At 40.3% G+C, this 22,749-nt stretch overlaps 1 protein-coding gene across 1 annotated transcript; it reads right to left on the reverse strand.

Annotated features, from left to right (window-relative positions):
- Window positions 1–9,496: 9,496 nt before the first annotated feature.
- Window positions 9,497–17,745, reverse strand: LOC149084404 (phospholipase A and acyltransferase 2-like). The gene is made up of 2 exons (XM_089234795.1): window positions 16,964–17,745; window positions 9,497–9,978 (listed from the first exon to the last, which is right to left on the reverse strand). The coding sequence occupies exons 1-2, from the start codon at window positions 17,471–17,473 to the stop codon at window positions 9,769–9,771; spliced, it is 720 nt and encodes a 239-aa protein (XP_089090921.1). The 5' UTR covers window positions 17,474–17,745; the 3' UTR covers window positions 9,497–9,768.
- Window positions 17,746–22,749: the final 5,004 nt, after the last annotated feature.

A 22,749-nucleotide genomic window follows, 5' to 3' on the forward strand; every position in this document is an offset into this window, starting at 1 on the left:
GAACACTTTCACAAAGCTCTAAATTTTCAAACTGAAAACGAGGAAAGAACACACACACACACATAACATCGGTAAAACCCTTGCGGCCTATAGTATATTCGAGAATGAAGAGTTTAAAAAAAAAAGATGTTGGCAACATACGCTGCTCGAACGCAAACTACGTCAGCAAAATTCCTACGGCTTTTACTGTGATTTATGGCTTCTTTTATTTTATTTTTTTTTTTTTTACAGCCGTTTTAAAATAGTGAAACCTAAAGAAACTAACGCCAAGGTCGACTTGGAGAGATCGTAGTATAAACACGTCAACATTCAAATGAATGACATAAGAAATAATAATAAAATAGAGAATTTTTATTAGGCTAACGAAGAGAGACCGAAAACCGGCTTGATTGGCATCTGCTTTGGCCGTTATGAAAGCCGTTTTTGTCATAAAATAATCTTAATTTTGCAAATTTTAACTGATTTTCAGCACTTTCTTCCCGTGTACAGGGCCGTCTTCAGGTTATCGTGGGCCGTCGGGCGAAGAGATTTTTCTGAACCCCCCCCCCCCCCCCCCCACCTGACTAGAAATGCCTGACTACTAATTTGTGTGTGTATGTGTGCGTACGTGCGTGCTTACTGTCGAGATATTCAATCAGATCTCATGTTCATGATGTTCCCCTGTGCACTTGAAACCACCGAGCCGTTCCGGGTGGGCCCATGTATGTGCATTACTGTCATCAATGTGGCCTGACTTTTATTTCCTCTGAAAAGAATTTTGGATCACCCATGCATCGCTAATGCACGTTGTGAGGCCAATAAAAGTGGCAGTGGAAGCCCGGTTGAAATTTATATTAGATGCTGTCATCAGATGAGACGTATGATGAACGTTGAGTGATGTCGAGGGGGATATGCCCAACGATTTCTATCTATTCAGAAATTCATATAATTTTCGGGGAAGTCCCAGGTATTATGGGTGACAGTGAGTCAGTCATGCAGTGATTAAATAGAAACATGAGGGAGTTACCCATCACATATTTATCATATTGAACTTTTTTTTCCTGTGGAATACATTTTGATCCACTGTGATTAACAATTACTCTATCTCATGTCATCAGCGATTTTTCAGTGATTTTAGTTACAATTGGTAACTTTTCTCACCTGTGGCATCATTTTTGACGATGATTCAGGAAAAATTCCTGTATTTTCCCATATTCTTCTCCGAGAAATATGGTCAGCCTAGTAATGAGTATAAATCTTTCTTCCCGGCATCATTAATGTTGTTTTTATGTCCTTTAAAATTGAGATATTGCACTATTGTACTATTGCACCAAGGCAAAAAGACAGAGAACGCAGCTAGGGTTTCTCTTCCGGGATCCCGCACCTATAACGCAACCATGAATTTCCCGGAAATTCGAACTCATCCTCGGGATCCCGGAAGAAGAATAAGGTTGAACTTTACGTTACCGTACGTTCAACCTTAAGGTTGAATCACGTTACTCTGTACTGAATTAGGCATGCTTAAGCAATTTTTATCACTAGAAGCTCGCATTTTAGAAGCTGCAATCAACAATTTCTCTAATAAAATTAATCATATTAGAAGAGATAAATTATTAAATTAATGAATTATACACACAGTGTATTTAACACTTGACGAAATCTACCGCGTCTTAGTTTAGCATTGGCAAGACAAGAGATATTTTGTACAGTTAATTTCTCAACGGAACACTTCTCCACACACCCCCTTCGTTTAAAAATCGGAAGAAAGCCTAGTTCATTAGAAAAAGATATGGCATTTTTTACAGAGGGTTTAAATAATTTCTGCTGTGCCACTTAAAGGGTTAACTAATCCGAAATTTTTCTAGTCCTAGAAAAATTGCTGGAAGTGTAGAACGTGAAGTCAGCAAATCTCTGTTTCAAAACTAATTCAATGAAATGTTGTTTTTTTTAAAGAAAAAGGCCAGGCTCGAATTGTTTTGGCAATGGCAGAACTGCCATAACAAGCATTACACAGATAAAAAGTTCACGTTAGGTTCACAATACGTACACGTACATTCCAACATGTACCGATTCGTAAGAAGTTCCGCAGGGGAATATAGACGAGGTCGCACGTGCGGTTTAGTGGTAGCTCTAATTGCTTGAGGGATTGGTTGTACTTTACAAACATTGCAATTACTCCGAAAGGGGGGAAACCCCCAATTTTGTAGTTTTATAAATTTTTCTGAATTTCTTTTTAAAATAGTTTACGCTGCGATAATTCTTCTAATTAATGAGTATATTGCAGTGTAATAATTTAATTATATTAATTTATTGACCTCAGGCGAATTAGCCCCGGGCGCAAGAGAAAATATTGGGCCCCCTTGAATTAGAAAAAAGTGTAAAGTTTGGGTTTTTCGGGGCCCTTCAGAAGTCGGGGCGCCAGCTGTTAAATCCGCCTCTGCTCACCCATTGCTAAATATTATTGTAGGCTTAAAGCACCATTGGCAATCTGGGGGGTATTCACCGACAGAGTTTAAACTAGTCACAATTTTTGGATAAGAGATCGACACGGATTAGTTAAAAACCTGAATTTAACCGGTCCACGTGGATCTCCTATTAAAAATTCTGTGGTGTTTGGTCAGAACATGATAACTCCAAAATCACATTTTTGAGATATAAGCATTTCCATTGTCATTCAAAACTTCTAAAATAAAGCATACACATAAATACAAATTAAAATATCATACATCAGAATGTTGTTTAGCCGTACGCACGTATTTGTGCATTTATCTCACTTCTAATTAGTTATAATTAGCAAGACTTATTACTAGATCAAAAAGCCATTTTTTAGAGATATCATGTTCTGACCAAACACTACAGAATTGTGACTATCCGTACTAAAATACATTAAAATCGGTTGGTGCCAAGACAGCGTGATAGCAACCATGGAAATTCTTTATTTCTCGCCATGACAAAATATATCCTCCTTCCAAAAGAAATTGGAACTTGGTTGTTGGAGAACGATGAAACCTAAATTCCTGACCACGGGTAAGCCAAACAAATAGACAGATAGGGACCTCGATTTCTCCTACGTCAAACCGGCAAGCTTTTTGAAAAATTGCGGATTGTGCTTTCGATTGGAATCTGGAGATGGCGCTAGTTCTCTTTCGACAGAACTGGTTCTATGAGAAGCCGCTGCCATATAAGTCAAGCAACCGTTAACTGAATTCTTGCCGCCAATTATTTACAGTTGGTGCAAACTTCTGCAGACTGAACTGAGTTCTTCAACCGTTTTCCAATCGTAAACACGATTTATGCCCAGCTATAGACGAAGAGCACCCATGTGGCAACTTTGACAAATGTTTGAATTAAGACCAGTATAATATTAGTTCTTGAATGCAACTTGAAATAGATGGTTTCATTGAGATATGAATCAAGATCTCGCCGGTATGAAATCATACAAAAGCATCATGTACTCTTGGGTCTTCCCATGATCCCCCCGATCCTCTGGAGCAACAGGTTTGAGGATGGCTGGCCTATACCCATCCTAAGAAGTAAATCTCTGACCATGCCCCCCCCCCCAAGGGTAGGGCTGACAGGGCTCCAGTCCGGAAGTCCGGGATGATTCTTGTCTTTTTTTTTCACGTTATAAATTCACTGTAGAGGGCATCGCCAAAGATTGTGTGGGGACGTGACCTGACACATATACATAAACTTGAGTCAGTACTATATAAAATGGCAATTCTTCGATGCAACTTGTATGAGAGTATTCAATTGGGATATATATATATATATTTTTTTTTCCCCCATCAAAATGTACAAGGTGCCAATAATTAAAGTTGGTGTTCTGCAACAGGGCTATCTTGAGGATTTTGTCTGAATTTTCTGAGGGTCTCCTTACCTAGCTAGAAATGCCTACCTGCCAATACACATCCCTACTCTCGAAGATTTTAACCAAATCTCATTTTCATCATGATTCATCTGCACTTGAGGCCCAGGGTCGAGCGTTACTGGAAACTATTGCAAAGAGTCCACAGGTTACGGATATAATGGGTTCCGGGATCAAAAGTATTCAAAATATTTCATTCATAATCAAAAACAATTGCATTTCTTTTCCATAATCGTATGAAATAACCAGATATGATTCTCGTTGGCGAATCCCTTTGTTTTTGCTTCAGATAACATCGTTTTGCTCGTATATTTGACACGCACACACACACAACTTGAGTCATCGTGACGGTAACGATGACATCCTATTTGGAAAGGAATAAAATGATGTTTTAACTTCACGGAAGTCTTCTTTCTCCGTCCCGAGTTTTGTTGACGGTTCGGATAATCGAATAATGGCATCCGCGTGGGATGATTCACTTTCGTTGATTTCTTTTTTCAAGGAAAATAAACATGTTTATTTTTATTTTTGCCAAACGAGATTATCTCGTCCATTAACGTGATTACATTTTTATTCTCACGTGTTCATTCGCCTTCGTCTCGGCGAAGGACGTATAAGTTCCCAAAAAAATGTAAACACTTTCCTTATTCGTCAATGTCTTTGAAAATATTTAGATTACACATACGGCTCAACCCGCGGACCAAATGTGGCCCGCGAAGACATTATTATATTTTAATGAATAAGTAAAATGTGTGGATCACCGATCTGGGTATTCTTGTATCGATGAGCGGCGTGGGTTTTCTGAACACTGTTCAGCGGTGGTCAAAAAATCGAATAGAAAATGCTCGTTTTCATTCTCAAAAAGGTCTGTCTCTTCGCGTTCTCCTAAATTGATCCTTACACTTTCCCGGGGCTTACTTCGTCCTGGATTGGAGTATGCCGTCAGATTTTGGAGACCATACCTGCAGAGGGAACATAGACGAGGGGGTGCAGCAGAGAAGCTCCAAGCGTGCTCTTGATGGCACACGGGGCTTAAGCTATGAAGACAAACTTGATTTTTTTGAAAATGCTTACATTGGAAGAACGCAGATGTCGGGAGGATATGATTGAAGTGTTTAAAATTTTCAACGGGATGGATGAAATGGACCGTCAATCAACTGCTTGGACATGGAGACACCAGTATCGATTGGTAAGGGTAACAATTCGAGATTGTGGTTCAGGAAGTTTTTCTCCAATAGAGTTGTGAATATATGGACTAGCTTGCCTCGGGGGAGGGTCGTGAATTCTAACACAATTGACACGTTTAAAAAGAAATAGCATAACATATTGAGATAAATCGAGAAGCCATCCATACCTGGCCGAGACAAAGATAATTTTTTTTTTGGGCAGTATATTTATAGTATTTTATCATAACATTGGCTTTTTTACTACTTTTATTGGGTTGCTGTATTTTTGATATAGTTTAGATTTGTATTCTACATCCATATTTTTATGGGCATCTTCTTCTTCCAGCCACGTCGTTGGACATTTTGTTTGTTGTAGGGCCATTGCATTTCGTATTTGTGGGAATATTCAAATTATAGTGGCATATCTATAATTGAAGTGTTTAGACCGAATAACAGTCTGTGTCGTTTTTTAAAAATTTGTAGGAGACACAATAAAAGTCATCGTTGAGTAAGGGAAACACGTTTTTTGCATGGGATTGCTACTGTTGTGAAGGTGCATACCAACTACATATGCTTGTAGGAACTTACTTTAGGAACGCGTAACGGAAGATATATATATGGAACGTTATTCAGTCAAAAACGCGATATTGCAAAAATGTAGCACGGACCGTTATTCGACCGAATACTTTAATTCTAGATTGATCCTCTTAGTTAAATTCTAACGTGGAGGTGGAGGGGGCGCTTACTTTCCCCGAACTATTGTGTTCCTAATCAGGGCCATCATAATAAATTTGGGGAGGGGAGTTCCAACCATTTTGGGGGAACCTCTTTTCACATCATACTTCTCCAAAAAGTACATCGATTTATAAAACTGAATGGAATCATCAAAATTTTTAGAAATATAGATAAAATCTCTCTTTTGCGGACATCGACGGGACAGAAAAATTTGTGCGTAAATGAGAGATGACCGTTAATCAGGGGTTTGAAATGCATATATGTGTATGGAAACTTTAATTCTAGATTCCTTTGACACTTTTTTGACTGTGATTGATAACTTTACTTGCCTTTGGCCTTTGTGCGTATCTTTTGACTGTAATTATCTTAACGCATGGGGCCCACTCGGACATGGCCCGGGGGCCTGAAGAGCAGGGCTGACCTCACTAAAATGGTAACTGGTTAAAATTTTCGAGAATTCACCATGTAGGGCCTCAGGAAAATAATTTGGCCCGGGGGCCCATGACGCTCTTCATTCAGCCCTGGCCTTTGTCTGTGTTTTTTTTTTTTTTTTTTTTTGCATGTAATTGACGGACTCTACTTGCCTTTAATTATTCTTTTGGCTGTGAATGGTAAATTTTACATACCTTTGACAATTTTTTTGCTTTAAATGACAACTTTACTTTCCTCTGACAGGTTTTTTTTGGCTTTAATTGGCAGCTTTACTTCTATTTGATAGCTTTGTTGCGCTAGTTGGTAACTTTAATTGCATTCGACAATTCTTGAGATGATTGGCAATATCCCCAATGGCTCACGATTTTCCGTATTTTTATGAAGTAAATATATGCTCAGCTCAGGTATTTATCATGTTGAATGAATATTGATTCTTTTCTACCGGAACATCTTTCGCGATCGGGAAGGAAACTTTGGCTGATCGCATTTGACCCATGGGCTGGAAGATTTGCAATTCTGGTTCAAAGTGTGTATTCAATTTTTTGGGCCCTGTTATATACATGATTTTCTCATCATTGTATATACTATTTTGACGTGAGATGATCAACCATCGCCAGCTCTCACAACTCCTGATTGGTAAACGATGATTATGAGTTCATGACTCGTCTGAATCGAATGTAATGCGTCACGCTTTGTTTTCGAGGAATGATAGAAAAAACACAAACAGCAACACTCGGAGAAATTGGAGGTCGCGCCACGTTACGACGTAGCAATCGAATTTATCAATGGGCTCATTATGTTCGATTATCGATAGATGATTGCGTGAAAAGAACATCTACATCAGGCATGACCGTTGACTGCCCAGAAAGACCATCTTAGGATGATTTTGCGCTCTTTTCCAAAGGGATGGACGGTCTCGGAGAGCTATTATAACATCTGTATCAGTGGTTTCCAACCTTTTTAGGCCATCAGGGCCGTAACTAGAGCTTTTGTCAGGAGGGGGTGCCCCCCCCCCTTCCGGCGGTAGACTTCATAGTTCCATAACCAAGTTTTTTTTTAAATGTAAAAAGCATTCTTTTTTGCTTTGCCATAACGGAGCTTTGCAACCCCCCCCCCCCCATCCTGGTTCTGTCTCTTTCCCTCGTTACTTGTAACCAAAACCGCTCTTTCCGGGTGTCTGACAGATTATTACCTCCTAGAAGAGAACCTCCTACATAGAACGTCTCTAGGAGGTAATGGACAGATGCGGTCAATGGCATATTTACATGGGGGGGGGGGTTGCTTTTAGCGGGCTATCGCCCAGGGCGCAAGTTCAGAGAGGCAGAAAATTTGAGGAATGGATGGCCAAGAAAGTTAGTAGAATGGCAGAAGGGCGTCAAAATTTGCGTAATCCTCAGTAAATCCACCTCTGCCCAGACATCAAAGGATTTGGTGAGTGAGTGACCAAAAGAGTGACCTAGAGCATGTGTGCAAGCCTGTGAGTGACCAAAACAGTGTGCAAGCATGTGAATGACTAAAAGCGTGACAGAGAGAATGTGTGTGAGCATAAGAGTGACCAAAAGAATGACTTAGAGACTGCAGAAAAGGGGATGACAAGAGGGTTATAGCACAAAGTGGCAAATTCGAGGAAAGAGAAGTCAAAAAATTAGGATACAATGAGAGAACGGTGGAAAAATTCGTATAGCGCCTACATGCGGAGAAACCGTAAATGCGCCTCTGTATCCGGTCGCACTGGGACCCGCGTTTTGGGAGGGCCCCATGTTTTTAATTCTGCATTTTAATTTATTCTGAAATTATATTTCTTTTACTCATTCTGAATTTCCATGGGTGCTAGATTTGCCTCTGTCAACTATTTTTCTTATTCTCCATTCATCCATTTAGAATATCATTCGTTCTCAGACAATTTATTTCATTAGGTCCTAATTTTAATTGCTTTTGGAATTATTTCTTTCATCTATTTGAAATTTTCTTCGCTTTGAAATTTCTATCAATTATTTTTGTTAACTTACGTTTAATATTGCGTCTATATATACTTATATATATAATACTCATATTTATTTTATTTTATTATTTTCATCATTATTATTTTTCAGCATTCTTGTATATTTTGTAATAATGTATGAATTTTCGGATGACAAATTCCCCTCGACCACAGAATATATAAGATCGGGGCTAAGAGGGCCCCAAAATTATTAACACACCTCTGGCCCCGCTTTTATTTTCGCTTCGACTTCTTGTTATTCAAAAGTCAACTCTTATTCACCTTGAGAGAGCCAAACAGGTCATTTACTCAGTCACAAAGCAGTAGTTCTTAACCAGGAGTCCTAGGAGAGACTCCAGGAGATCTGTCAGCAAAGATAAGAATGCTATTATTAACTTATTGTTTTTACATTGCTATAAACAGAATATTATTACGTAAAAAAAGATTTGCGTGGCCTTCATTTTTCTTCATTTCATTCGCGCAAGGGGTCCGTTTACTTCATCTTACTGGCACAAATTGTCCGGGGAACACGCAACGTTAAGGACCCCTGGTCAAACCCCTTGTGAAAAAAAAAGAAAAAATTGTTTAAAAAGTAGCAATTTTTGAACCGATATAAAAATTGTGGGAGTTCCGAACCTTAATAGAAAAAATCATTCCAAATTGCTTTAAAAATCGAACTGCCCTCTTGTGGGACGTGGGACCCCACTGATCTATAAGAGTTTATGTTTTGTTTTTTTTTCCCCGTGTTTTCCACGAATATTTTTTTCCTTACTAAAATCAAGGATTCAAGTTATTTTTAATGATAATTACAGTAGATTCCGTTTTTATAACATCTGTCAAAAAACAGTTATGAAAAAACGTTGTAAGCTGGAAAACGCTTCAAACGGGAAATCTTAATGAGAATTAAGTAGAGTTGAGACCACGAAAGTAAGATGTATGCGGGAAAACGTTATAAGCGGGATCGACTGTATCACTGTAAATATGAATATTTATCTCACATGTTCGTCATGTTTCATTTTTTTTTTTTAGAATTCATTTTAACCCAATTGTGATTTGCAGAAGTGCTTCATTTCCCGCCATTGGGGATATTTCGGTGATTTTAAAAGCAATAATCAATAACTTCGATTGCTTTTGGCATCATTTTTTGACTACAATTTGAAATTGATTTCCCCTCATTTTTCCCATGGAAATCTGGTCAGCTTACGTAATATCAACATTCGGCAGGATTTCTGCAGATGGCACATTTTCTCATACAGAAATGAAGCCTAATGCACATAATGACAAAATTGAACGTCGAATCCTCAAACAAAAAAAAGCAAAAGATGATCGATTAAACTATTTTTCTCCAGAACTTTATTCAAGAAAATTTTACATTTGGATGATGAGATCATTACGCCGGGATGACGAGGATGATAATAATGAGCATCACAAAAAAGGGAGCAAAACACACTGTACATCGTTCGCATCGCGTGTATAAACAAACGTAAAAACAAAATCAAAGGAACGGGTCGCACATTCAATGTGCCTCGGGAAAAAAATTGCAACGCTATTTACAAAGTAACTATGTATACGTATTTACAAAATACCAACACGTGAATCTGATGATTTCACGTGCTAGCAGTCTCTTCAGCAACGACATTCGTAAATTTCGGTGGCGAACGGCTCAGAGGCGATCCGGAAGAACCGAACCTGGGTGGCGAACGACTCATCGGTGACCCGGGTGAATTCAAGACCTCGTTCAGACTGTTGACTAGAACGTTGTGGCCGATGGATGAGTCTGAGGACAGCGTCCGCATGACGTTCATGGTCACCATAGCCTTTAATGATAGGAAAAAAAAATACCATTATTAAAACACATACACACGCAATGTATAATTTCATATCATGGCATGCAAGGAAAAGCAAAACCACAAGCATCTTATTATCAGAGGCGTATTCACAGGAGGGCGACTCAGAGAGCTATAACCCAGGGCGGCATGTTCGGAGGAGGAGCCAAATTTGAAGAATGAGTGATCAAGAAAACCAGCACAATGGGAGGAATGCGGCAAAATTTGTATAGTCCTGCAGTAATATCATGAATCCGCTACTGCTTCGAGAGCAAGACACCAGGTAGGTCAGTGAGCTACCAGAAGAGTGACCAAGAGAGTTTGCAAGCATGTGAGCAACCAAAACAGAGTACAAAAATGTTTAGGGAACAAAAAGAGTACAAGTACCGGAAAATGTTCAAACGTGTGAGGGAACCAAAACGGTATGCAAGGTATACGGTTGAGGGATCAAAAGAGTTACCTAGCGAGCAAGGGTCAGTGTATAGAGCAAGGGTACCAAAAAGTTTACCTAGAGAGTTTACAACCATATGAGTGAGTAAAACAGTGACTGAGTGATCAAAAAGTGATCTCAAGAGCAAGGAACCAGGCCAGTGAGTGACACAGAGACTGACCTAGAGTGTGCAAGCATATGAGTGACCTAGAGTGTGCAAGCATATGAGTGACCTAGAGTGTGCAAGCATGAGTGACCTAGAGTGTGCAAGCATATGAGTGACCTAGAAAGTGTACAAGCACGTTAGTGGCCTGGAGAGTGTGCAAGTATGTTCCTGGCCTGTAGAGTGTGCAAGTACGTTCCTGGCCTGGAGAGTGTGCAAGCCTGTGATTGCTCAAAACAGTGAGCATGCCTGTGAATAACCTAGAGAATGTGTGAGCATTTGAGTGACCAAGAAAGTATGCAAGCATTTGAGTGACCAAGAAAGTATGCAAGCATTTGAGTGACCAAGAAAGTATGCAAGCATTTGAGTGACCAAAATAAGAAAAAGGCGTATTCACGTATTCAAGGTTGGGAGGGGGAGGGGAATAAGCGGGCTAATACTGAATGAGTGGTCAAGAAAATTAGACATGATGGGTCTGAGGACAGCGTCTGCATGACGTGCATGGTCACTATTGCCTTTAATAATGAGAAACATACCATTATAAAAATGTATGATTCCACACGTGGAATGCATGCAGTGAAAAACAAAGCCATAAACATCTTTATATTGCATAAACTTCCCGCCAACATGACAGAATTTGAATATTCATTTTTAGAGCTGCGATTGTGTTCCTCGTTTTGAAAATTTTCCCAGTGAAAAACAACATGTTATTGTTGCGACAACGAGAACGACGACATCAGCTGCTCGACATCATCATGCGTGCATTCGCGATATCTTTCGTGATGGTTGCACTGTGCATTGTCTGCATAATTGATATCTCACGCTCGCGCAGGTGCGTTATTCAAGAAAAAAGCCAAATTGTATTTCTGAATATTTTAGGGGCAGCAAAACAATTACCCATTTCGAAAACACGTGTTCGCACGCGTTTTTCATCAGCATGTACCAGGTGTGCCAGAAGTGCGTGAAATCTCTGCGAATGAATTACATATGAGCAAATGCTGGAAAGTTAAGGCAGCACCAAGGCTGCTCAACCTTTTGGAGAATGTCAGTGACCTGCAAATGAACTGCGGGTCACTTAAGTGATCTGGGACTGTGCGGCGGTGACGATGTATACGATCTTATTCCGAACTTGAATGATCTGTATTATGTTCGTGGAACACTTAAGTGAATTGTATATGTGCCACGAGTGACTTTAGGGATCCTTATATGTGTCGCGGGTCACTTTGGTGATCTGTGAAAGTGTCGTGGATCACTTAAGTGAGTTGATTATGATCACTATGCCACGAATTGCTTGAGTGATCTGTAAACAGCTGTGGGCCAATTAAGTGATCTGGAACTGGCATTCACAGTGAAGCCGCAATGTAAATAAACGCTGTTGAAATTAACATGAACTAAATCTTTTTACAAAATTATGTTTGAGCTCGCGAGACACATCAGACAACTCCGAGGACCCCCATATGACCCCGCGGGCCATGGGTTGAGTATTGGTCTGCACCAAAAGTATTGTATTAAACGGGAGATAAACCATATATTTCTGGTATGAGCAGTTTCTTCCCCATAAGCGAGCAGAGAACTCATAAGCTTTGCAAAAACTGCTAAGGGGCAAACATCTGGAGACCGTCCTCATTGCGGGGGAGGTGCCATATAGGACGAACTGTACTAACGAAGCGCCGAAGAAATCTCTGGACCGAGAAATGCTAAAGCTAGGTCCACACCCACACAGCGCTACGCCACTAAACTACCACTACGCTAACAAAACCTTTTTTTATGCGCAGCTTTTGGAATCACGTTGCGCAGCGTCATCGAAAAGTTTACGACTCTGTGCAGCTGCATATATTGCATATGGCTAAAATGTCTTTGGTCCCAACAGATGTGCCGACGTGAAGAAAGCACATCAATTTATGTTGAGGCGAGTTCAACGTTGCCAGACAGCGTTCAGTTGCCCGCTCCCAGGGGGCGTACCTGAGGGGGGCGATAATAGTTACGGGTACAATATAATATCTATCCTATGAGATAACATCGAGAGGGGAATGAGGAAAAAATATTCTGAGCACAGGGGGCAGCTTCTCGCATGAGCGAACGGGCACGCGTGCCCAGGGTCTCAAATGTCCAACTTTCCTGGGACAAAATTTCCACTTTCTTTCGATATTTTATTTTTCCACAAAAAAATATTAACAAATATTTTTAATTTTTTATCATCTTGAGGGATCATGGGTCACCCCCCCCCACCTTTTTCTGCTGCGTACGCCTCAGCCTCAAAAAATGCCATGCATATATAAGAGGCTCCCAAGAAGCTGTATCTGCTTAGGGCTCGAACTTATGGGGAACAAGACCTGACAGAGGGTCAATGAACAAAATAGTTTGAAAATATATGGATTAAGTTCATATTAGTTTTAAATGTAAATGTTTGTTATTCCGCCCTTTAGAGAAATCTATGTGAATTTCTGCCAGATGAATGCATGTTTAAACCCTCTACCGGCCGATTTCCGAACCTTTTTTTCCCTGAAAATCCACTCGTTTTAGTATAGCCACACAAATCGCTTCGTTAATTCTTTCTTGGGCATCAAGTTTTCAAGAACTTTCCATACATCCGACATACTTTGTGAATTCAGACTTTGTGATTATATTCGCAGAAAGTGGTCGGAATGGTGTTTGGAGGTGCTTCTGAGCGTGCCCAATAAATGATACGGTTATGGTATCCGATTTAACGTTGTTAGACCCGTAGTCATGAATCGTGAGATTATAAAACAAATGAAGGCTTTCTTCACCTGCCCAAAAACTTCATGATACCAAATGGATGAGTCGGCAGAACTGAAGATGACGAACTAATGATGAGTCTGAATATTTTTGCTACCAATGCGTACCTCATTACAACGCATAAAATTACATTTCTTTTTATCTTGCAGTACTTTTTCGGCAGCAAAATAATGACTGTGCTATATTTCCTGAGTTGTTTTCCTTCTTTGTTTCCCCCCCCCCTCAACTTATACACGCATTTTCAAAGATATTTATATGATAAACATTGTATTATTGTAAACACAAACATTGGATGACACGATGACTCATTGAATCGAGTGCGTCGCCACTTCGAGTGTTTATGTTATATCGAATGTTATGAAATGGCTCACTCGATGCCGTTACGAAGTCCAAAATGGTCTGAGATGGCCAGATAATTCGAGCGCCGCTGTGGTGGTCGAGTGGTCATAGTGACGGACTCGCATCGCGGGGATCCGGGTTCGAGCCCCACCGTCGCCACAGTGGTGGTCGGCTGAAGTTGGTTTCCTGTGGTTCCCAACTTCGAGGCGCAAATGCGAGCCGATCTCCCCGTTAAAAAGTCTCGCCACAGAGAGCAACAGTCCTACAAACAGTACAAATATTCAGTCACTACACATCACTCACTTCACTTCTGAGATATAGATGGCAGCACTGAAAAATCATACACAACACTAGATACGCGCTCAGACTGTTAGTTACACGCACTTACACTTCCGGCACAACTCACTAGGTAGTAAATTGCCTAAGGCAATAGACCTGAGTTGTGCTCGGTTTGAAAAAAAAAAAGATAATTCGAGCAAATACGATTTATTTCTGTAGTGGTAGCCAGGTCCTATCCAGGACGGTGTGTCGGGAGGGCCGAATTGTGTAAGTTAGTTGGATAGTCCCGTATTCTAGGGGACAGACAAATTTTCACACATTATTTTTCTCTTGAGAGGTGCGATCGGTCCTATCAACCTTGTCTGGATCCGCGCCAGTGCAGGCAGACATCTTAGAATGGAGCAAATTCAAACATCTTCAGCTGCGAATGGAGAAAGGATCTTCAACGGCAAATAAATCCGAGGCAGGCATCTCCAGCTTCGAACAGAGAGAAAGCAGATATCTTTCTGCTGCTGATGAAACCGAGGCTGCTAATGAAACCGAGGCAGACGTCTTCAGCTGCGAATGGAGTGTAAGCAGGTATCTTCAGCTGCAAATAAAGCGGTGGCAGGCATCTTCAGCTGCGAATAGTGTGGAGGCGGATATCTTCAGCTTCGAATGGAGCGAATGCAGAAATCTTTTGCTGTTAATGAAGCCGAGGCAGACATCTTCAGCTGTGAATGGAGCGGAGGCAGACGGATCCAGGATGATGTGTAGGAAAATGATATCCCATATCATTCCGCTCTTGGGAGGGGCGATAATCCCCATCGCTCCCTCTGGATCCGCGATTGGTGGTACCTGTTGCATACTTTTGTGACCAGTGGACTTGCAATGGCAATTGGGTTTTCACCTACATTTCTAGTCTGAGTGAGGTGTAGTTATTGAATATTTGTACCGTTGTAGGTCTGTGTGCATTGACGTCCACGAAGGGGAGGGGGGTTGGGGTTCTAACCCCCCCCCCCCCACCTTGAGCCAAGATTGTAGGCTCAAGGGATTGATATTTTTCACGAAAAAACGTAACTCCCTAGAAGGGAAAAAAATCTGGAATCCGCCCTCGAGAAAATTCTGAGTACGCCTGTGTGTGTGCACGCGTGTGTGCACGCGCGTGTGTGTTTTGAGGATTTTTAACGGGGAGATCGGCTCGCATTTATCTGTACTATCTTTCTTTTCCACTAAGTGTAATTTATGAGCTATAATTGGTAATTTCTTCCGCAATTGGCAATATTTTTGGTTATGTCCCGTATTTTTCCCTCAATAAAATATGGTTAGCCCTCCTCACTTCCTAATCATAATGAAATTATAACACTGTCATTTGATAGCATCTGATTTTTTCATACTTTAAAGCTTGAGTGCAGAACCTGTTCAGTCCGCGGATCATGAACTGACATGCATAGGGTGGCCATATGACCTGTATTTATGGGGGCATTCTCGTAATTTTCGCCATCATGTTTTTCCTCGTATTTTTAACGAAGCTTACTCGAATTTTCATAATTGACTGAAATCAAGGATCGAGATTATTTCCATAACTTATGAATTATATGATGCTAATTATATAATCTATTGTGACTTTCAGTAGCGCCCCCCCCCCATTTTTCCGCCACTGGTGATTTTTGAGCAATTTCAACGATATTTGGTAACTTGGTTGGTAATTTTTGGCTATAATTGACAATATTTTTGCCCATAATTGGCAATTTTACTTTAACAATTTTTTGGCTATAATTGGCAACTTTACTTACTTTTCACCAACGGTTCTCAACCTTTTTTTGACTCGGGCAGCCCTTTTCGGTATATAATTTCTATGACGGAGCCCTGTTTGACTCGAGGAGCCTTTTTGGTATATAATTTTTATGGCGGACCCCTGTAGATCTCTCTTTTTTTTTATTTGTCTATCAAATTTACTGATTTATTTTATTTTCCTCGAGTTGCCGCGGAGCACTGGTTGAGAATCGCTGCTTTTGACAATTTTTTGATGATAATTGACGATGTCCCATAAGGAATCCCGATTTCCCTAATTTTTATGATTAAAATATGATCAGTATTTTACTAGTGACTCTTTTCTATCAGAACACCGTCTACGGGCCATTTGACGCGCAGGTCGGAGGGGTTGCGTGCACCCCCTGTTATAAACGTCTAGCAAATGTCAACCTCAACCTTGGATGTAACGACACTTCAATTATAACGACATAATTTCGGGGAATCGTCGATGTCGTTACTCATTAGGCCGTTTAATGTCTTTCGTTTTAGGGCTATTGTGGTATTTTATTTGCTACGTAAGCCACTTGGAAGCCAAATAGACTAATGGCCATCGAATTTAAATTATGCTTAGAAAGTCTCATATTAACTATTATCACCAGGTTTTAGTTACGCTGCTGATTGATTTTGCAAATACGTGAGGACCGTTTGAAGCACGTACCGAATGGCTACGAAGTTTGAATTCAATGTCCCGCTTTTCAAACAGTCCTCACGTACTCTCACATCATGAATGCTCAAGGGGCACGCCATTGCAAACACAGCATAGACACCGGAACCTGGCAAAAAGGGGGGGGGGGGTCAAGGCTATTTGAGCCCCTTCTTAACACATTTTCCCCCTCCAAATTTTACGTACATACAATGCAACGTACCATTCCACTTCCTGCGTACGGGCTTGCCCGTATATGCTAGACGAATGACGATTTTAAGCCACATTAATGTTTTCTTCATGTCGGTGCCTCTGAAACACAAAACTCACCAGCATGCACCAATCCGTCAGAAATCCCCCCCCCCCCATCAGATTATAAGAGGTCCATCTCAGTATTAGTAACAGGCAGTAGCACTTTTACTTAATAATTAACTATTTAAGGGGCAAAATTAATTGTATCAAGGTGTTTGATGTGCACACTGCGTGCACATATAAGCCACGTTAATTTTGATGACCATTTCAATGTCACAAATGATATTAATAAAAAAAATGATGATTTCTCTCGACTTACCTGGTCACTCCACCCATGTCCATACTTCCATTCAGTGACGTAGTGCTCGCTGTTCCTCGTCAACATGTTGAACGGCACGACCTGATCCAGCTGCGTATAAGCGTTCTCCACAACTCGATCAACAGAAAAAGTCTCCAAGTTCCTCTCCTTGGCCCCAACGATCTTATTATTCACTCTGACGCCACTGAAACCGGCCACATCTAATATACTGGACAGCTTGACGGTAGCATAGTCATCAGTCGGTATATCCGAGTCGGAATCGAGTCCACAGACGTGCACGACGTTCCCATCACCGACGTACAACACCCAGTCCGTATATAGAACTCTATCGATCTGAACCAGATCGCCGACCGTCGCGACAAGGTCCGAAGCACCCACGAAAGCGCCAAGTCCAAATACATCAGCCCTGATGCAGAGCTTATTGTCTCCGGACGACTTCTTGGAGTCCGTTCCGATAGGCGGTGAAGCCCTCGCTGGTCTCGAGCGGTTCGTCTTCTTGTCCTCGTACATCACCAAAGTATTCTCTAGAGCTGGCTGGTGGAATAGGTTCTCGAACTCCACGAGCAGATCAAATTGAACAGAAGAGGCCGTTTTCACGCTGTTTTATATAATATTAATGGGTTCTATCGCACACACTCCCCCCTTGATGAGACCACGTGCTATCAATATGGTAACCACACAGATAAGGCAGGTAAACAAAAACAGTGTTGTCTTCCTTGTACAGCAACGGAAGAGATTTGATTCAGACTCGAACCAGCAGCTATGAATGACTGGCTGTGAATATCCTCTATCTACTCCTCTTCTTCTTCGTCATTTTTTTTTTCAAGGTTCTTTTTCCATCTTTCGATAGGCTGCGCCGCTGGCTTGCGAAATCACAGCTGCGTATGTGACGTCAAAACTCACACACACACTCCCAGCGTGTAACAAATCTAAAAAAAAATTATGGTTGTGGAAGCGAAAGAGAGAGAGAGATGGCTTTTTCTTTTCTAAGACTCTGAGGACAGCCAGTATAGCAAAAAAAAAAAAACTTGAATAATAATGTCTTTTATGTAATTATCAACATAATCTCGGCCATGACCAAAGAATCTACGTCGTTCGAAATCCATCGAGAAGTTATCTAATTTTTTAGAAACAAACACTGTGGGAAAAAAAATACCGCAATACTTCGGCTAACGAAGATAATTCGTTCCGGAACCATATTCGTTAGCCGAAATCTTAGTTAACCGAAACGCGATTTCAATATCAATCAAATTTATTATTATCATTATACAAGTTCAAAAAATATGAGAAAAATGTAGAAAAAAAAATTACCAAAGAGTCAAGTAAAAATTAGTACGGAAAACGTAATATTGAACGGATAAAACTGAATGTATATAGTACTGGATACATATAAAACAAATAAATGGCAATAGAGGAGTGCAATTTAAAAACAGTTTTTACATGTTGCATCAAAAAAAAAATTTTTTTTTAGATGTTAGAATAAGAAAAACAATTAGATTCAGCATGTAAATAAATTCAACTATTATGATTTTTAAGAATTACACACATGAGAAACAGAAAAGCATTCTGATGGTGATTTCATGTGTATTGTAGAATTTTGGAATTTTTCCCATAGGTTTCTAAGGAAATCGTTTAATTCGTTCTAGAAACCGTCCAAACTTTCCAAGTAACCTTCAGAAAACACTAATGTATAAGGAGCATTGTACAGAGTAAACTGACCAAGGCCGAGACATACAACGTTCACATCAGCAGAAGGAGAATTTAAAGAAAGATGGAAAACTATATATCTTTCCATTTTACACTTTTACACTGTATATTACATTATGTAGTCGTGTTCGTGAGCCATAATGGAAAAAAAAAAAGTGTATGAGGTGAGTTGCTTTGTGATTTAGTCAGCTCATTTCTTTCTCACAAGCACATGAAGATTGAAAACATAAATTCCTAGAGTCAGTGTCGTCTTAAGGCATGGGCCCACCCGGGCACGGCCCGGGGGCCTCACAAAAATGAGATCTGGTTGAAATTTTCGAGAAGTTGTTAGGTAGGGCCTCAGAAAAATCAATTGGTCCGGGGGCCCATGATACTCTTAAGACGGCCCTGCCTAGAGTGCCTAGAGTCTACGCCCTAGACGTCTAGACTGGTGATTAACAAAGGCACACAAGGGGGCAATTTGATTTTTTGAGGGGGTGGGCAATTCGGGAATGAGTTTTTCTACTAAGGCTTGGAACATTTCAAAACTTTTTTTTTATATCAGTTCAGAAAAATTTACACTTTTTAAATAATTTCTAGATGACTTCTTTTTCTTTTTTTTTTCCTCTTTCAGTGATCTCTTTGAAAGAGGTTTGAAGGTTTGATAGAGGTTTCGATTGGCACGAAAATTTATCTCACGATCAAGGACGGACTTGAGTAGTTTGTGGCCAGGTGCAAACACAGCTTTTGCGGTTCAACTAAAACGGGGTTTCCCACTCACCAGTGTCCATGATGCACGTCAAGTTTACATTGGCACCCGAGGATAAACGTCAAACTACTGTTTCATGTTCATGAAAAATAATCAAAAGCCATTCGACATTAAATTTGGACGATAGTGTCCGCTGCCCAGCGAAAAAATTGCAAGTGACAGACACTTCTTGATCATTTTCAGAAAATTGTTTAAAACATGGAAAAACGATTAATTCTAAAATCAATGAAGGAAATAATTTCGGTGTTGATGAGAGAAATAATTTTCCAGAACTGATAAAAATTCAACATTGCTGAAGGAAATAACTTTTGAGTTTTTCAAACAAATAATTTAAGAATAAGGGGGGAAAATAATTTATATATAAATCTATCAGAGAAACAATTTCGTAATTTCTGATAGAAATTCTTTCACAAGCGAAATAAAAGAATAATTGTATAATTATTGCAAGAAAGGATTTCGAGATGTACTGAGAAGGACAATAATTTCAAAAGTACCGAAAAAAATAATAATTAAAGAATCATTTAAATGGATTTCTGATTAAAATTAATTAATTTAATCAGTAATTAATCAAGAAACCTTTTCCAGAATTGGTGAAAAAAATTAGATCAGAACTAATAACAGTTAGTTAGCAAGAGAAGTAATTTCGTAGTTAATAAAAGTCTTCAATTATTTTTTGTCTCCGTTGAACTCGGGGCTCCCCATTGGATCCCTTATATTAAGATGTCACTAAATTGCACGAGTTGGTATCCCGCAGGATTCACGGGAAGGTTCGATTTGGCCTGCCGTGTCTGAAAGGTTGAAGACCCTTGCTGCACCGGAATGAGAGACGGCCATTGGAAGAGGGCCGCTAATAATTGTTATGCTGTTTCAATTTTAATCATGTTTTACGTCGTCTAATTTGAAATTGAATCAGTGAAATTTCATAGCATCCACATCAAAGCCTATAGACACGTCAGTGTTTATTTTGGGAGTTTAGACATTTCTTCAATTTTTCGGGAAAAATACGTGATGAATTGTTCTGAAATTTTGGGCATGTAAACCTAATACTTGAGTTTACGCTTTTCAGTGAAGATTTAGTCACGAGTGAATTTAGGGCAATGTTTCTTAAGCAGTGTCTTTTTCTTCTAATGGTCCCAATAACCTTATACCGCCTACCCACCCCCTCCCTCGGGACCCTTTCTACCAATTGAATTGTTTTGTTTATTTTCAGTATATTTATAGTGCGCACAAATTTCATAAATAAGGCCTGTCTCTCGGCCTTTGGGCTATTTTGGGTTCAGTGAGCTTTCCCGTTGTACTGTTTCTATGCAGGGCTGAATCAACATCATGGTTTCCTTGGAAAAGTGATGTTCATGATGAGACCCATGCTTAGCTGGACGTGACAGTTTACGTATTTACATCCTTACTTGAAAAATCACAGCACCAAATCTCATCGGGCAGGTCCCCCCCCCCCCCCATTGGACAGGAAACCCCAAGGACATGCTCGAATGGGCCCCATATTTAGGATCGCCCTGATTCTATGGGCAGTTCTGAAGGATTCTTAAAGTGGTCAACTCCACTTTCAAATGCTTTGCTTTCTCGAAAGTCTAAGTCGCTCCTTCTATCCCCCACAAGCTCCTCTTTGGTTCAATTATCTAAACCATGCGTATTTTATTTTCTACATGGGGTTTATTTCACGACGTAGGAATGTTTTCACATCTCTCTGTAGTCCCCTTAATTACCTGTCCTGGCTCACCTTCCATTGGATTTTCACTCGTGGCCCACTTAGAACATCCCAGCGACGATACCACGGGGGGGGGGGGTCGTCAAAGGCAGGTGAATTTGCCAATTATAGCCAAAAATACTTGTCAAACGAAACTAAAATTGCCAATTATCCAAAAAAAATTGACAAGTACAAATAAAATTGCCAATCGCAGCCAAAAAAATTTGTCGATGGTAAGTAAAGTTGTCAACTATCGCTGAAATCGCTGAAAAAATCCCCAACAGCGGGAATTGAAGAGAAGAATTACAAGAAATTAAAATGCAGTTAACCAGGAAAAGTATGTTTTCCCCCTACACATGTTCACACGCTTTGAAACCATAGAAATTCCCAGAATTCAAGAACCCGGAACTCAAGCTGCAAGCAGGGCAGCGATACGATGTTCAAACCATGGACCAGCTTGCTCCGGGACAGGGCTGCAACTGGATGCTTGGTCAGCCAGGACAATCACGCGTTTTGGCTCCCCTTGTAATTTTAAAGTTGAGGTTGTAGGGTGAAATTTACACTCCCCCTGGTCCAATGGCCGGGTCCCCCAACCAGACTCGCCTGCTCCCTAAGGTCGTCATGCGGGGGGGGGGGGTGGAGTCAAGAGGGTGAATGCTTCCCCCCCCCCTTCCGGCTTTAAAAATACTATACAAATGGACAAACAAGGCGAAATACATGTATACATATATTGAGTATATGTTCTTCGTCATCCCAATCCCGGAAAAAGTTGAAAAGATGGGCCTGCTGCTTTGCAGGCCTGCTCCAGGATAATATGTAAAAAAAAGACAGCTGGAAAACAGCTCTAATGCCGTGCAATGAAGGAGGCAGAGAGAGAGAGGGGGGGGGGGGGGTTCCACCTAGTTCCATTCAAAAACAAAGAAAAAAAAAGATGCAAGCAACACTCAATGCTGAGTCCCAGTTGTGCCACCTGTTGTGAAAATTGGTAAAAGTGAAGTTAAAACGGTGCGCACTCAGGCATCCTCCTTTCTCAGTTTTCGAATATGGTACCGCCACTGACGTAACGCCGGGTTTTCCTAGGTGTATAATTTCCGCGCCGTGTGCAGCGTGAAAAGGCTGATTGGTTGAAAACTTGAAATTCGGGTTTTTTTGACCAATCAGAGTTTTCACTCTGCACGCACTGTAGAAACCTGCTTCTAGGAAGAATCCGACTTAAAGCAACCCAACTTACATAAATAATATAATTGAATATATCGTGAGAAAATTCAAGGAAGATGCGGGGAGAGCTGTGTGTTGGGTTTTCTGAAAAATGCGGTACGTATGGCAAAGGACGTTCTACAAACTTTTATTTCGGCTATTTGATTCATTTCAGAAATACCGTATTTTAATGTGTATGTGGAACCCCATGGTATTTTAGGGCCTTTAAATTTGAAAAAAGTTGAAAAGATATATGCATATTTAATACTTATGTACAAGAAACACATATTTCTGGGACCCAATTTTTTGGCAAATACACGTCAAAATACGGTAAGCCTTAATTATCGTGCAAATAAACCTGACACACTTTTCCCGCCATTTGGCAATTATTCAGATTTCTGCCGTGATTAGCGATTTTATGTACGTGGAAAT

Source organism: Pholcus phalangioides, unplaced genomic scaffold, assembly GCF_987345545.1.
Source record: "Pholcus phalangioides strain wild (caught in Gottingen) unplaced genomic scaffold, Ppha-v1.0 ptg000008l_1, whole genome shotgun sequence".
NCBI lineage: Eukaryota > Metazoa > Arthropoda > Arachnida > Araneae > Pholcidae > Pholcus > Pholcus phalangioides.